The 17,760-nt window shown below is 39.6% G+C and overlaps 1 protein-coding gene across 2 annotated transcripts; it reads right to left on the reverse strand.

The window, feature by feature from the left end:
- Nucleotides 1-22: 22 nt before the first annotated feature.
- On the reverse strand, nt 23-14,831 carry cep85 (centrosomal protein 85). 2 transcript variants are annotated; one of them, XM_042490462.2, is made up of 14 exons: nt 14,678-14,831; nt 13,009-13,068; nt 12,777-12,908; nt 8,863-9,653; nt 6,729-6,859; nt 5,800-5,917; nt 5,491-5,676; nt 4,813-4,965; nt 4,557-4,711; nt 4,311-4,428; nt 3,262-3,312; nt 3,059-3,166; nt 2,710-2,953; nt 23-1,940 (listed from the first exon to the last, which is right to left on the reverse strand). In XM_042490462.2, exons 2-14 carry the CDS (start codon nt 13,046-13,048, stop codon nt 1,777-1,779), a joined length of 2,391 nt encoding a protein of 796 aa, XP_042346396.1. In that variant the 5' UTR covers nt 13,049-13,068; nt 14,678-14,831; the 3' UTR covers nt 23-1,776. The 2 variants fall into 2 exon arrangements, with proteins under 2 accessions (XP_042346396.1, XP_042346397.1); XM_042490463.2 differs by lacking the exons at nt 12,777-12,908; nt 13,009-13,068; nt 14,678-14,831 and adding an exon at nt 10,310-10,569.
- Nucleotides 14,832-17,760: the final 2,929 nt, after the last annotated feature.

Consider the following 17,760-nt stretch of genomic DNA (forward strand, 5'->3'; position numbering starts at 1 on the left):
TTCAAAACAACTTGAAACAAAACAAGATGTTGAAAATCTTTATTTCTAAAATATGCAAATACAAACAAGGACCAAAGTATGAAAATATAAACATCTTTTTCCCTTTTGCAAAACATTTGAGATGTTAAGGCATGCGGAGCCTGACTTTCCAAAGATAAATCTTGTGCTAGAGTTTTTAAAGGTCCCATGAAATGAAAACAAAAATGGCTTGTGTGTTCCTGGGTGTGCCGTTTTGTTTGTTTTTTGACAAAAAGAGTCATTGTTGCATATATTTATATTAAAATCCCTTTCTCTTCCTCTAAAGTGTCAAGTTTTTTTAAATGGCTTATCCTGCACCTAATACAAAACTCCATCCAGTACAGTGTGAATGGTGATTTCAGGGTGATCCAGCCAACCCCTCCCATCATCATCATCATCATCATCACCACATTAAAACATGACATGAAGGTGAAGGATGCTCAGTGACGGCTACACAGCTTTAAACTCTCCAATCATATCCCATCACATCTTATCTAATACGCGACACGTCAAACCACAAGAGAAAATTGCAATCTTAAAGCCACTTCATGGGACCTTTATGAAATTTTGCTTAAACACATTAGCACATTATTACAGCAACACATTAGGAGGCTTTCACACTGAGTTGTCAATGCAAACAATACAAAATAAATAATACTGAAGATTAATACTGTTTCTCAGTCATACATTTATCAAACCACTCTGTCGAATGCGAGTCAGCCATTACCAACCTGAAATGTACAGTAAACTAAAATTAGAGCAGAGTCTACAAACGTCACCCAGACTGAAGAGTTTAACTCTTCTTATATCTACCACGAACAAAAACAGTGTAGGGAGCCGCCACAAGCTCTGTGATGAGGCCCAAATATTATCTGCTACATTCAGAGTCAGGGAATGTATTGACTATCCTACTGGTTGATACGCTGAGAGAAAGGTCATATTGGAAGAGTCAGCTGCAAACAGCCCTTTGTGGTTGGTCTAAAAATGAATTAGCATTTGTGGCTGCAAATGTGACAGAAAGGCACATGTTGGTGTTCATTCAGAACGAGGCCTGCAGCAGAGAGAAGCGCTCACAAACATTCACAGACTTGCACAACTGCTTCGACCAGAGTTTCTTTGGTAGTAAAACTGTTGTAGGCCTGTTGGTGTGAAAAGCTGATTTGGTATTAAACCCTTCAGTATCAAGTCTTATACCTCACAGCAGAGTCTTATGTTACAGTGTTCACCATTTTAAATAATGGCATGTTAGTAACACGTCCTTGTGAATTCAGTTAAAAAGCACAGGTTAAGATATTTTCAGTTGATTGTCAACCACATCTTGGTTAATTCCCCTCGAGAGGGAAATCAAGATTTAAATAAATTATATTTGAGGGACTTCTACACAAATAGTTATCCACTAGAGTGGAACAAAAAAGTATAAGACTGTTTGGTAACTGACAGTTTTCATGTCATCCTCAATAAAAAAAAAAAAAAAACACACTCACAATGCTTAAGGATCAAGTATTAGAGGTAAGTTATTTTTTCGTTAGCCCTTGGACTGAAATAGATGAACTCACCGGGGGGGAGGGAGGGTTCTGAGCTACAGGCAGGCTTGAGAATCGACGTACAGTCAGTCTGGAGACGAAGAAGCTAAACCATTTGGGCTTTCCTCTGTCCTCATTTTAAGTAAATTAAAATCCAGTCCTCTTTCTGACATTCAGTAACTTGTCATGAAAGACAAGCTCATTTTAGACGCCTCAGACGTGAAGTGGGGCAATGTTATTGGGTGATGCAGTTTTCTCCCATGTCCTGCGCATACCGGTCCAGAATTACATTGCGTAGTTCCTCGACATCTCGACGGAGCTGTTGAGCTTCAACCAGCTTCTTCTGCAGCACCTCTGGACTCATCCAGTCCTCGTCCTGCTCTGTCACTGGTGGGGGAGCTGAAAACACAAAACACAAGTCTCATTCATTCATCAAGCTCATTTTCAGTTATTTTTCTAGTATTTTGGGTTTCTCCTAGAACATGTTCACATGCTTTAATATTAAAAAAAAAACAACATTTTATTCTCCTGATATAGTCTGTGCTGGAAAAACCTGTATTTATTCTCTGCCTGTTCTGTTTTAGTGCTCTTGTCTTTAAGCCCTACTTCTGAAGAAAATTCAAGTCTTCAACATCCACGCTTTTGATGTCTCTGCAACGTCACTGCACGACTGTTACGGAGTTGAGCAGCACTTTCTCCTGTTAAAAACGACCAATAAAAGCTTCTAAACCAAATTATTCACAATCAAACATGTTTCAGCAGGAATGTGATCGAAAAATCGATTAAGAAATGTAAAAAACTATCAGGAACCAAGATTATAGTTTCCCTGACATTAGCATGTAGCTACATGTAGCATGTATTGTAAACAGTAGTGTGTCTGGAGCAGATGATCATATAAACAAATCCATCACAAGCTGACATCAGCTTGTCTCAAAAGTAAAAAAAAAAAAAAAAAGTATTGAGAAAGGTATGAAAGGTTTTTGCTCGGGTGTTACATACGTTTACCTCACTATTTGAAACTTTTGGCCACGTTCAACATGAACATCTAACATTGTACCATTATGACAGAAAATATGGAAAAGCAAAAGAAGTCCCCTTTAATATTTCACAACACTATTTCCTGAAACAATTTCTCACACTGATATCGTAAAATTTAAGCAGTGCTTACATGTGAGACCGAGCAGCAGCGAGAGGTTGGGGTCTTGTCCATGAGCTCTCTGGGTGAGAATGCTGCACAGGGAGCGCAGGTCACTGAGACAGGAAGCGATCTCTACATGGAGCCTCTGTGTGAGGCGAGCCCCGGCTGGCTGCAGGGCAGAGGAGGCCTGGTTCGTGCTCCTCTGCTCTGGATCACTCATTTGCTCCTGTAGGGTCAGATTCTGCTCCATCAGCTCCTGGTTCTGTGCCGACAGCTGAAACACAGCAGTCAGTCAGTCGGGCAGTTTGTCAACAGGTTTATTAAGGACTTACAGGTTTTTTGCATATGATAGCAGATTTTTTTTATTAGCCTGTCTCACCTCCTTCATGGCTGTGTGGAGCTCTAAAGCATTCTGCTCTTTGGCCAAAACATCTTCTCTGAGAGCCTGAGAGGTGCTCTCTTCCTGAGATATCTGCTCCTCCAACGCCTGCAGACACAAACAATAACCCACACATGTTGAGAGACTATAAAATGTACAGTAACCATACAAATTATTTAGACACATTGTGAAGAGATAGACACCTGGATCTGGGAGCCAAGCTGTTCCATCATCCGGTGCTGCTTCTCAATGACCTGCAAAGAGAAACACAATTCAAAAGTCAACTCCCTCTCATTTAAATTTTAAGATCAAAAACATGAATCTTTTCCCCTGTAGTGTAGGACTGGCAGGTTGTGACCTAGCTCTGGCAGCATGGTTAACATTGCAGACAAGACGTAAAAAGTGCGGCAACACTCAAAAAACAAGACAAACCAGACCGACAAATATTACTTAAAACCAATTAACAGGTGATGAATGCTATACACTTTATTACAGAAACACACTTCCAGAGAAATAAACACTTCAAACTTCCTCTAAGCTCAACTTGATCAACTTTTTCAAACTGAAGTCATTTGGGGTCAAACAACAGTAAAACAGTTTATGTGGACTTATTTGGAAGATATCAATTTAAAACAGTTCACTTGCACTCTTGGTATCTCGGGGCTGCAACACAGTTCTGAACAGACGACGGAAGAGCGGACATGTGACCATGTGAATTAACTAGAAAAGAACACTTTCCAGCTCATCTTGTGAGAGTCAACAACTGTACAAGTGATGCATTTAGTGATAATGTTTTGCCTGAAAACCGAGACACACCAAACAAACATTTAAGAACTAGCAGCGATGAAGGCCGACACCCGTGTCGCCTCACGTTGACTGTATCTCGGCTTGCACTTGAACAGTCGTAAAGACTACAGCCAAGCAGCACGTACGTTCTCCGCCAACCTGGGAGAAAATAACTGTCTGTTGTTGTCATTAGAAAAAACAGGAAACCGTAAGACAACCAGGACGGAATCAAGATGCTTATTAGCTAATTAACGCATTAACAACACAACCTGATGGTAAAAGAAAACCAACAATTATGAACCATTTCTGCTCAGAGCTAAGTGGTGTTAAAAAAAAAAAATCATATACTATATAACAAATAATTGTTTCAATTCAAATTTCCTAATGTCCAAGGAGTATTTCAAGTATAAGGTGTACCCAAATGAGCTTTTACAGAGAAAACACACAAAACAGACAAATAACAGACCTTTTTGTGTCTCTGCTGCTCCTCTCGCAGAGCGTTGTTCTCTCCGATGAGCTTCTCCATATCCAGGGAGGGCAGCCTGGCTCCATCCTCAAGGCCCTGCTGTACCCGCTGCTGCATACTGACGGAGACAAAAATAAACACGTGCACATTATGTAGAGTTAATAGTGTTTGAACGTACATGTCCACAGAGAAGATGGCATAGTGTTGCCAGAGTGTGTGTATATGTGTGTGTATGTGTGTTCATACTCGGTAATGGTGGTCAGCAGGTCTCTCTCCCTGCGTTTCTGATCTTCCAGCTGTGCGTCTTTTTCCCGTAGTTGGGAGCGCGTTGTCTCTAGACAGACCTCCAGTTCTCGTACCTTCTCTTGTAGCTGAGCCGCCTGCTGTTCAGCCTCTACAAGCTGGCACAAAAAACAAACACATGTCCAGGTTTAAAGATTTACACACGTTGACCTGAGCATTTCGGAACAGACGCAGTAAGAACGGATGAAACTGTCCTGACCTGCTTGTTTTGGCTCTGGTAGTCTTCCAAGGTGGGCAGGTCAGCTAGATAGCGCTCCAGAGTCTCAATACGCTGCTGGTTCTCCCTCTTAAGCTCCGCCTCCTTCTGACACTTCTTCTTCAGGTTGTTGATGTGCTTGTCTCGACTGCGGATCTGCACAAACATGCAAATGTGGTAAGTATGATAATATGCTCAAAAAGTAACAAGCAATAGGTGTGAACCCCATCCCTCACTCAAGATGTAACCAACTCTTCCTACAGTCACATGTTGGCCTCCGGGAAGCCACTCGAGCATCTTTCTTTCATCTTTCTCTTTGAAAATGGGTAACTGAACTTGTTAAGCGTCCAGTTAAACACAACATCTATTCATCTATTTGTGTACTAACAGGGATTTTATCAATAGCATCTAAGCTCCAGTGAGGAGAGAGATATTTTCTAAACAAAAATCAGTTGTTTGGTACTGTTGTGGCATGAAATTTCACAGTATTTAAACAACTTCTTTTCATTACTAACGTGAAAATCTTACAGAAATTTAAATGAAAAGGAAGAAATTCAAAGTTCTCAACCAATTAATGCCACAAAAATAAGACAGTTTGTAAACATGGATGTTATGATTCGAACTTTTCACTGCCATTTATGTTTTTCCTGTCAAAGGAAGATGTGTTAAGCAAGCACCAACCCTCTCTTCCTGTTTCTTCATCTCCTCTGCGTGTCTCTCACAGGTCTCCTTCAGGCTGTCAGTCAGTCGCCGTGTCTCAGCCTCAACGGCCCCGAGTCTGCGCTCTGCCTCTGCTTTCTCCAGGGCAACACAGTCAGTGCGCTCGGTAAACTGCGCCCTTAGGAACGCATTCTCCCTCTGAGCCTCCTGTAAAGCCACCATGTGATATGAAAGTTTTAATGAAGGTTCTTGAGGGTAAAACATTCGTAAGGATAATGATAATACAACGCAGGGCTCTAATTGTTCTTTTGTGCATGTTTTTTTACTAACCTGTAGCCGCAGCATACACATATCCCCGTAAGAAGCTCCTCGACCAAGGAGGGCTCCATGAACTTGCAGCTCGCTTTCCCTCAGACGCTGCTCCAACTGGGACATGTGCTGCTTTTGTCTGCATGACGACCGAGTACAACCAGCGTCAACACAAGAGAAACAAAGTCAGCATCATTGTGGAAAAACACTCTCGCCAAAATGCGAGGCTGTCGTTTCACGCTTCGTGGTGTTCACACTGGCAGCACTTCTGCGGGGCTGCCCGCTGCTTTGAGTACTGTATTTCCACTAATATAATATATAATTTAGAAAGACGCACAAGCTTCTGCATTGTCAACAGCCCCAGTCATGCAAATATTTCACAATAAAATGCCTTGTGTCAACAAATGATGGGAATTTGCAGACAGAAACATTGTCAAAGGGTTTTTATCTTTTTAACGGGAGAATAAAAAACACATCACTGTATTTCCTCATCTCTGTGACAGAGAGAGACTTTTAAACTGAAGTAAAAGGTGGTATAGATTCAATATCATTATCAAAACGCCATTTTCACGGTATACTTTTGCTGAAAACGCCGCAAGATATGCATCATTTCTCTATATGTGCCGCAGCTGACAGTGACACGCCTGACTAGCACTGCTCATGCAGCCAGTATGGCTGCTCTGACTTGTTAACACAAGCGCAGAAAGAAAAAATGAACAGGTTCGGCGACGCTCACACACTGCTAATGCGGTCAGTGTGTGCCTTGAGTTAGAAGACACATATATGAACTAAATTTCTCTCCCATGTATTAAATCCTTTAAACCGACTAAATGATGCAATGCCACAGTATCAAGTCTAAATGAAGTGCATCACAAAGCATTTCAAATTTCATCATCACCCTCCCCTCCAAATGTCCCCACATGAGGTGTAATATGATCAGAAACACTTGCCTCTCAATGATGAGCTCCTTCTCCTTCAGCAGACTCTCACTGGCTTTGACCAGAGCGTCCCACTTGCCAGACTCTGAGTGAACGGGCGTTGAGTACAGAGATGGGTACTGACCTACTCCAGCACTCATCAACTGGAACACAAAGACACCATGTGACAGTTAGAGCTGCATCATGTGGAGAAAACATACAATGGTGATGAGACAAGATTTACAAACCCTTCTTACCCTGTAACAAACTGTGTGTACTGCTGACACTTTATCTCAGCACTGTATAGATAGATTATAGTGCATGCAATACAGGTGTTGACACACAACTCCTAAAATAGTGACAAAACATAATACAAACAGCTCAGGAATCACTGCTAGCCTTGCTTAGCCTGACACCTAATGAAATGATTCTTACGGGAGTCACCTGACAACAGAGTAACACACACTTTGTAAAAAACAGCATGGTCGATTTCCAACAGCTATTACAATAGAGTTATAATTCTTGATGAGCAGCAAGAAGTGCAGATCTCTCTTCAGAGGAGAATGTAATTCCACCTCAGTGACTATTTAAAGTCTTTCTTCCAACACACACTGAAGCTCTGCCAAATGTCGCTGTATTCTGGTGCACTGAAGAATACATTTAGCACCATGAATAAATTCTCTCCTCTGAAAGCTTTAAAAGCCAATCACTGAGTCTGTGAGACAATGTTTGAATGATGATCGTGACTAAAACTTGCAAGAAGGTCCACAATGTCTTCATACAGCAAAAACCCCTGTGGGTTGTGTCTGAATAATCTGTCCAGTATTTCAAATGAGGTTTTTTTAAAAATTGTTTTCAAGCAAGTGATCGTCTGTTAATGTGTCAGCTCAAAGGACAAGAGGTCAGTTCAGAGTGGCACTCTCATCATTATCTGCTATCTGGGCAAAAAAATTCTAAACACAGCTGAAACGGTAAAACACTGTTGTGCAAAAAAACAAAAAGCTTTTAAGCATTTCAACACTTTTTTACAGACTGCAAAAGGGAAGCTGCAACCAGCTGTTAAGCCCTGGTCCAGCACAGAATTCTCTTTATCAAATAAGTAATACAGTATAACTTTTTTATGAACCTAATCACAGAAACCAGGAAACCCTCTGAAGTGCTTGTGATTTTGATTTGGCCGATTGACTTGACAAATCCTGCCATAAAATAGGACACGCCGTCTGTATGGCTTCAGGCTTTATTTAATGGAACGTTATTTCCCAACGTTGACCTATATATGTGTCATGAGCTGCATTTCTGGCCAGATTTCAATGTCCACAAACCCCCGACTGCCCCACATGTCTACTCTAATAGCTGTTACGTCAACAAGGTGTTTTCCTCAGAGAGAAACAAGTTTGTTTTGGCCCACAGAGGTGATGTTGTGGGAGTAAGTGACATGATCTTCTATCCTCTAAACTATGATCCGAAAGAGCAGTGACAGTTATGAAACAAATAAAACAACAGGGTTCCTTCAGCCAAGGACAAATTCAATTTAACACCTTTTTCACAATAACCAAAATTTAAGCCAAAAAAAAAAAACACATGGACCCACATCAATTACTGATGATTAGAAACAATTTTGTCCAAATGTTTATTGTAAAATAAACTGAAACTTTTTGGGTCAAGTTTAAAAGTTGGATAATCTACTTAAAATGCTAAAAAAAAAAAAAAAAAAAAATAAAAACCTTCTAAAGTTGAATACATGGAAAATATTTATGATTATAAAAGTATCCATTTGGTTTTCCTTGAAAAAAAAAAGTTTTAATTTGTCATCTCATTGGATGTGGTAAATGTGTTGTTGGTTCCTCCATCCTTATCGATCTGAAGGTAATGTGAGAGGCATTCTGTTAATAATTTTAAACTTGTTTATCGCCAATTATTGAGAGTTTACAACGCAACATCAGAGAAGAAAACAATTAATAAAATCCTTTTAACAATTTTTAGACTTTTGACAGATTGATTTAAGACATTTTAAAACCAACTGACGCCTATTTTTAGATTACCAAATGAAATGCCTTTTTTTTTAAGGACTTTTTAAGGCTCTGCCGGAATCCTGAAAAAACTCTAAAGTGTGTTTGATGTGTTTCTTCACCTCTAACATAGTAGAATTTTTAGGATAAATGCTTACCTGCATTTGTTCCACTTGCAGGCGTAAACTCTCCAGTTGCTGCTTATGCTGCTGTTGTTGCTGCCAGCTGGACAGTTCACCACATCTGTCCTGCCGCAATGGCTCATAACCTTTGGAGCCTGCATGCTCCCTCAGCAGAGCCTGTGTCTGCAGGCTGAGAGGGTTTGCATAAACTCCAGCAGATCCGGCCGCACCAGGCTGACTGCCCCTCTGATTAGAGGTTTCTGCCGTGCCGGGAACCCCGGGCCTAGCTTCAGGCAAAACCTTATAGCTGTGCTCCATGCCTCCTCTGTAGGCCTCAGACACACAGTCTGGGGCGTCTCTAATCCCGGTCGCCTGTAATCGGAGTCTGACATCAGGGCATAACCCCCCCAACAGGGCTGACTGATTTAGCGTGGGCTCCACAGCAGGAGTGTCAAACCTCTGGCCCTCATCCATCCGCGTGTGATCCGAGGGGAAGAGCGAGTGGTCCAGTCCATTGACAAGGCTGCGGTAGCGGCTCAGGCAGTCTGGCTTTGGCCCCACATTATCGCCTCCCACACCAGCCTGAGCATCCAGGTTGGGCGAAGATGCCGATTTGGAGAGAGAGGAAGACTTCGAGGTGGAGCCACTTGGGGTTCTGGAGCTAGAGGAAGACCTGTGACCCTCAGAGGACAAGGAGTCCTCCTGGACACATGACTTGGGCTTAGAGGCCGGGGCTCCGGCCGTGGATGGCATGACATGTGCAGTGGGTATGGGGATCTGACTGCGGATGGGCTGGAAAGGGGGGCTGCTGCTGGAACTGCAGAAATCTTGAAAAAGGGAAAAGAAGAATGCGTCATTGGAAATTGCATTAACTGTTATTCTCTCACTGTAAACCTTGTTAAATCGGTGCAGAATATCTGGAGCAATACTGCAGGCCATTTTCTCTATTTTCAGTCAGTGATGTAAAGTAGATGCAGCAGGGTTTATGGGTGGCCTACTTTGATGATGAGGTGTCACCACTGAAAGAATTAACTGGCTCTGACTGACTCAACCCAGGGAATAGGCTTATAATAGACTAAAACCAATGCGCAGAATAAAAGCTCTGTATTACATGATTAACAGAAACATATGTTGTTGCATAGCACAGATAAAGCTGTTGGTTGTCAAGTCGCTGAGTGTACATGTAAACACAATTATAATCCACTGTTACAACAGAACTGCTGACTAGAAGAAGTCATAAAGTCTTATGATTATTCCCTCAACAACATACAAAGAGAAGCACCCTCAGAGTACACACCCATCCACTCCATTAAGCACACACAAAAATGTTAGCCATCTTCATTTGAAAACCTCAGACATCACACTATGCATACAGAGAACTTTAAGAAGACGGCTAAGATCACTACAACCAGGCTACAGATATCTCCACAAGCCTAAACACAATCCAGAGTTACATAACTCTGATTTCAACAGCATTACAAACCTGAGCGACCTGTTGAAGTCTGGAAACCTGGTAATCACTCCAGCGCAACAAACATGTTATTAGCTGTAGCATGTTTTCTACAGCTGAACTGAGGTGAGCTTGGCTGCAGAATGCTTTAAATCAATACAAAAGTCTGTCCTTTCCATTTCTGGAGTGTACCAAGTCAACCTACGAAGCCAAGACTGACAGCGGCACAGCAGGCACGCCCGGTGCCCAAAACTGTATTGTCCTCAACAGCCAAACCAGCCTGTACCGAGCTCTGAGCAAACACACACACAAACAGGCGTACACAGGAAAGGTTAGGGGTATTTATAGCGCACCTCTCATGTTACAGAGTGATCTGTGGGTGCCGCTTATTTAAGCACCTTGCCTCCTCCCACTGTAACATCACACATGTGTACATTCAAAGTCAAAGTGTGAATGGGACATGTTTTTCCTGCCCAGTTATACCACAACTTCATTAAACTAGAAACTTTTTTTGCACACGGGGAAAATAGTTATTAGTGAATAGGCAAGAATATTATGGAAGCACATCAAGCTTTCAGGAAGGTATAACTTCACATATAAAACAAGCCTCCAGGCTCAAATGATTCAACATGACTGGCTAGAACAAGTCTAAACTACTTTGCACGAAGAATATTTGCTAGATGTTTGCTGAGCAGACATTCCTGCCTTTGGAGAGCAGAAAACATAATGAAAGGTACCTGCAGCTGTAAACCCAATTTTCACTTCTTATTTTTAAAAATGGTTGTCTAAAGCTGTTATATTTACACACCGAGTATGCTACGCCGTATTATCCACAACGGGTCGTTATTGTGGCTAAATTTGGGGCTAATTGTCATGTTGCTAGGCACGGCTGTCGACTCAAGTGCCAGGACAAAGCTGTACAAGCACCAGTAGCATGCTCAACAGTTGTAACTGAACAAGCGAGGTTTGTAAGAAGTAGTTCCATTACACTTAAATTAAGACAACAACTATAAAGGAAACATATTCAAAAACACACACATGCACAAGGTTAGAAAACAAGATACACACTAAATAACTGATAAATGTTAACAGTTCAATAAAGAAGCTGAGCCACAATTTGCTTGAATGTAGCTTCAATCCTCCTAGGAATGTTGTCATACAAGCTGAATGAATGGTCGTAAAATAACACTGGATACCTCAAGACTTGGCTTATCAGTTATTTGGAAGATGGAGAAGATATGCGTTTGCTTACATTACTAGTTGTTCTCTACATCTACTCTTTCAGGTTTAGTGATTTTAGATGTGGTGACTGGACAGTTGACAAGAGATGTGCAGAGGACTTGAAATTGCTAATATCAATAAGGGAAACACAAAATCAGTGTCCATAGTGTGTCCATAAAAAAAGTAATTATCATAATGTAGATAATGGTCACATATACATTTGCAGTTACACAACTATTCAGAGTGATTATGGACACTACTGACATGCAGGAGGATTTTAAAGATCCACAACAATGTTTATTATATAGCAAATGGAATAATGTGTTAAATGTATCTTTATGACTACCTGAGAAATGTAAGGACTCTGTTAACCTGTTTGCAGTTGCTAAGAACAGTTTCCAACTGCTAGCTTTGTGATAAATACCAGCTTTATGAAGTTCAAACCCTTCAGTGTTGATACACTTCTCATGTTTTTTCAGTCTATTATTACTGTAATGTTTCCTGTTGTCCCAAGCTGGTCACTCAATACATGGATACTGTGTGTCTGTTATTATTTCCACTTGGTGTAGTCAAGTATAAATATAGTTCACACACACACACACACACACACACACACACACACACACACACACACACACCAAATCTCCAGTGAGATTTCACATATTCTCCAGTGGGATATTTTCATAATATCAAATAATATCAATATCAATATCACATAATATCAAACAAAAAATATATTAAAAATGTTGATTTTGTCATTTTACACCTATGGCAAGGTTCAGTTTCCATTTAGCTGCCCTGTCCTGGCATCCCAACACCCCATCCTCCCAATTAACCGTAACCCCAGAGTAGCGCAGCAGAGCCTTGGGGCATTTTTGGCTAGAGCTTTAATCTACCTCTGCAAATCTCCCAAGCACCCACAGTGGATCACGAGCATTTTATCACTCTATAAATAGCCTAAGAAACACCAACACAAACATGAAGACAAAGTTCTTCTAGCCTGAGCAAAAGTAAGTTGTGGTTGAGTCTGAGGGCCACGTGAAGTTTCTCACTACATCATATTCAACTTTCAACGTAACACCGATATAAAAGTATGGAAGTTTCTTAATAAACAACCAGGTTGCAGAACACAGATAGCTTGTAAGGAGCAGGCTGACAAGAATCAACAACCTCTGACTGTATAGAGTTCAAACTGGAGCTCCATCAATGACAGAGACTTCAAAAAAACTATTGAACAATTCACACAACAGGCAACGGAGGAACAAGCAAAGTTGATCACCTTCTGTGCTGTCAGATGCCGAGGTGCCAATACCAGTGTCCCCGCTGTCCGATGTTCCAGGCCGGCGGCCAAAGCGGCTTTGGAACTTCTCTGATACAGCTGGTGTCTGCCACTCCATGTCAGCAAACCGAGCTAACGTATATGTGTGAAACAGGACAATGGCATCAGGGGAGTACATCAACACATGCTGAATTGACACACAGTATGCACGTTGACTGCAGTGTCAACTTACCCGCTGGTTTGGATTCAATATATCGGTGTGAGGTTGTCATTCCATACGGGACAACGTCACCTGATTGAGATGAGGGGAAAAATACATTATCACATTGTACAGACACATTGAAAGATACTGTAAGGTGGTGTAGCTTTAACCCTTTGTAACCTGGAGCGACATCACTTTTCTTGTACTTGTATTTAAACCTTTGAACCTTTAGCAAATTGGTGCGATTTCTTTCACAAGCATGGGGAAAAAGGCAATGAGCAACTTGGTACAAAATGTTCCACCACTTGCAAGAAATTGGTAGATTTAGAAACTGATTTTAAAACAGCTGGGGAAAATGTCTAGCAATATAAGAAAAAAAAAAAGCTAGGGAAAACTGTACCATAATTACATATTTAAAAATATGTTAAGAATTATTATAAATGTGTTGTTGTTTTTTGGGGGGTCATGTCTTCTGTTATTGCTCATTGCATGTTTGTGTTTTGTAATTTACTTTTTCTTGGTATTTAGCATTAAACATACACTGTAAATACACATCAGACATTCATAGCTGTCACAGATTCCATAGTAGTCTTTTCAGAGCAGAGTATCAATAAATAAAAAGGAGTAAACTATGAACAGTTAGGGAGTGATCTTTTCTTTAGCATATAATCAATGATTTGGGAAAATAAAATCACATCTATTGGGTGTTACATAGTTAATCCATTTTCCCAGCGTGAAGCAAATGCTCATTGCATATTTGTGAAAGAAATCTAGCCAATTTGTTGCCAAGTTTTTCAAAGGATTAAAGCATATAACCAACCTGAAAAAAATGGCCAAATCCTTGGAATATCTAAATGAAGATTAGTTAAATTTGCATCTCAGTTTCTTCATAAAATATCTGACAAACTATTCTAAAGACTGAGTTTAGAGAAAACAAAAACAGGGGCTGGTAACTAGGGCTTTGTGATGAACCAGACTGAGATGTCCTAGGGACAAAAGCTCCTTTCTTGCATACTGTATATCATGAACTGGACGTCCACAGTCTTAGAGTCAACAGCTGCTAGTCACTGACTGATCTGCTCACCTATCAAACTCATCTGCCCCTCAACAACCTCCACAGACTGTTCTGGACAGCAACAAAAATAACAACATGAGCACATGTCTTAGCGTTACATAATGTATTACACAAACATATTTATCCCTACGAGGCTACAGGAAGTTGTACATCAAGTATGCCAAGCAAATGTAATGGTTGCTGATGGGCAGAAACCAGTCTGATGCAGACTGGTTGTTACTAATCCTCTTAACTAGCTAATTCATACAGGAACTGACTGCTAACACTTCACCATTCAAGGCAAGCTATCAGCTAAACGTGACTAATCGCTACATTGCATTTGAATGTTAAGATGCTAGCTAAATGCGACAACAAAGGCTATCTATGTCAAGTCTGCTTTAAATTACAAATTCTTTATGATTTCACTTCCATAGCTTCAATTTCATTGTACAACGATGCTCTTCACCGTTAACCATTTTAGCTAATCCATGACAAATCCGTTTCCGTTTAACAAGCTAGCTAAAAGCTAACACAACGTTGCCGTTTGCTACTTGAGTTAACATTAACGTTTCAATCCGTTAGCTCGTGTACTCATTCTGCTGTAGTTAACCTAGCTGTAGGCGTTGACAAAAAAGGTTACTTTACCTTTGTTTCACATAAACACAGAGAGCAGTAACAAATCTCGGTTTGAGGCTGGCAGCCGAATCTGTACCATCCGCTGCTGCCGCTGCTGCTGCTGTTGTTCCGCTAGCCAACTGAACTGATCCACTCTGATGGAAGACGACCCGTCAAAGACACAATGGCCGCTTGTTTAACAGCACAGCGCCGCCCGATCAACACTGACGCGGTGTGTTGTCTGAGAAACCGTTTGCGGATTTCCTGCCTGCAAGGTTTGCGCGCCTGCAGTGGTTACATTTTTAACGTGCAGCCCCAAAACTACGGTAGCAAGATTCGCAAGATTACTCCTCAAATATTGCTGCTGATTCAACAAAAGAGATGGCAAAGTTAATTTTGCCTTATGACCAAAACACAACTACAGTGACACAAAACGAACGAACCTTACAAAGGTACGTTGAGTTGGCTCGAATCAGCTAGAAAATAAGGCTTTCACGGGGGTTTAATAGTGTTAAAACCTATTAAACTGTTTTAGAGTATGTTTGATTAGAAAATTAGTAATTGATATTGGGGCTAATAGTATAAACAAAACGTGTGTCTCTTTTAATCTTAGTGGCTCAATATTACACCAACTACTATTTTTTTCTTTGTTTTATTGATAATCAAACTTTATAATAATAATAATAATAATAATAATAATAATAATAACAATAATAATAAACTTTATTTATAGGGCACCTTTCATAATTTTATACATGGAATGCAACTAAAAGTGCAACACAAATATAAGATTAGACAATCAAAAGACAGGCTGTAGTAAAAGCCAAAGTAAAAAGTACAGAGACCACAAGAACAGGGCCCACTTCTTGTATAGTTTTTGGAAGAGTATTCCATAATTTTGGAGCATATTATGTTATAGATTCATTTGTTCCACTGAACTCCTTGGCACATTTTTATTATTATTTGTTACTAATCTATTTATGTGTCTATATGTTATTGTATGTGTAGTCTACACAGCAAGCTGTCCAAAGAAATTGACCCTGGTGGGATTCTAACCATAGACTACATATAAATAAATATTAATTTATTTTTCATTTGCTATAGCAGTATATGGTAAAATAAATAGATAATTAAAAATAAAATTCATCAACAGTACAGTCATTTGAACACTTTTTTTTTTTTGCTTTCGATGAAGTTCAAACAAAACAGAACAGCTTTGGACAACAAAGGAGTGGACAAATGCAACAAATGCTGACATCAGTTTGTTGCAGGAAGTTGGGACATGAAACACCTAACCTCTACCATACTGTGACACATAGGCTGCAAGTCAGGATGTTTATCAGTGAAAGAACTACAACTTGTAATATCCGATCTATTGTCTTTTTTTTATAATGAGCAATTAAGAAAAATTCCATATGCTTTCAAAAAAGTTCTGTCTGATGTATCACAATACCACATACAAAAAGGAGTTTCTGTACTGCTGAAATCCTGAGTATTACTACATCTTCACTAATGCAGGACACTCAAATTGTGAAATATTATGGGAAGTCCAAGATGACTGCCCATTAATGCTGACAGGCACACCCAAGAACATGTGTTTGCTGCTTGGCCTTTAGTGAAAATAACGTAGGCCCAGCTGAAAAGAGTCCAAGCAAGCTGTAATGACACCATGGAAGAGGTTTCTCTTTTGTGTTTAGTACTCGCCTATTGACCTGCAATGTTTTATGTTTTATCACTACAGTCTCCTGTTGCTTCAAGCGGTACATCTTTTCTGACACAGCAGCTGTTGTTTTCATTTTTTCTCTTGTACAAAAATAGAAAATTATATAAAAACAGCATTGCGGACACAAAGGAAAACATCGATATGCTTAATCCTCCAACTTTGCCTTCAATGACCTCTTTGTTTTGAGGTGGCAGTTTCTTCTGCTTATCATTTTTTTATACCTCTGCAGTAAAACACTAACAACATCTGCTCGATACTCTTTACTTTAGTTTTTACTTTATGCACCTGTCAGTGTAATTAGATGAATTCTTCATCTTCTTCCTGATTCATTATCATCCACTGACAAGTCTCCATCAATGTAACAACTACACTCAGACATAATGATTTTGTAGTGTTTATTCTGGCATAGGCTATTCATTTCATCTTTAAAATGCCATTGTATGGTCAGATCATATGTTTCACATGATCCCTTGTTGTGTGGCTGTGTTCTGTATTTGTACTTCTCTTATTCTTTGTGCCCAGTACAAGCTAACTGCCTCACTTTATTCCTTACTGTATACTCAATTTTCTCCTCATAATGCTTGGAAATGCTGTAAAATTGCAATTAAGTAAAAGAAAAATTATAATTATACAATACATAATTATAATTATAATTATAATTATAATTATAATTATACAATACATTTTAAAAGCAAGATTAAGGACATTTTGAACACTAAATGCACATGCCTGGTTTCTGAACACTGCTAATTTGCTGTGTAGGGTTGTTTTTTTTTTTTTTTTAAGTTTGTTGCTTGTGTGTGAGTTTTTATGCTTTTTTTCCCCAACTTTTGCTGCTGTGTTTTTAGTCTGTTTGGTCTTTTTTCTGAGAAGTTCTTCATGCAGCTGTCTTAGCCAAGACTCCCTTGAAAAAGAGATTCTGAATCCCAGTGGGACTATTCCTGGTTAAAAAAAATAATAATTATATAACACAAAAAATTTAAATAATAGTAATAATAATAACAGCGTTAGGAAACTATCATTTAGTATAATTTAAGATAACTATTATCCATGCTTTAATGTAAGAGCAGGATTTTATTTTTGGGGGGGGGTTGAACTATTATTTCTCTGCGGATTATTCTGCTGATTATTTTCTGGATTAACAGATCGACTGTTTGATCTGTAAACATTCATGATGAGAAATGTTGTATATATAGTCACTAGGAAAAGTCCTGCATTAAAAATGTTAAAAAAAAGTATGTAAGTATTTAAAAAAATGTCTTTAAGTATTACAAGTAAAAGTTTTAAATATTATTATTATTGCTGTTGTTGTTGTTGTTGTTGTTGTTATTTACAGCTTTTATTATCGGACTTTGTGCGGAGAATGCTTTTATTCTGAAATAAACGTGGA

This window comes from Plectropomus leopardus, chromosome 11 (genome assembly GCF_026936395.1).
Source record: "Plectropomus leopardus strain MGB_pleo_1.0 chromosome 11, ASM2693639v1, whole genome shotgun sequence".
NCBI classification, from domain to species: domain Eukaryota; kingdom Metazoa; phylum Chordata; class Actinopteri; order Perciformes; family Serranidae; genus Plectropomus; species Plectropomus leopardus.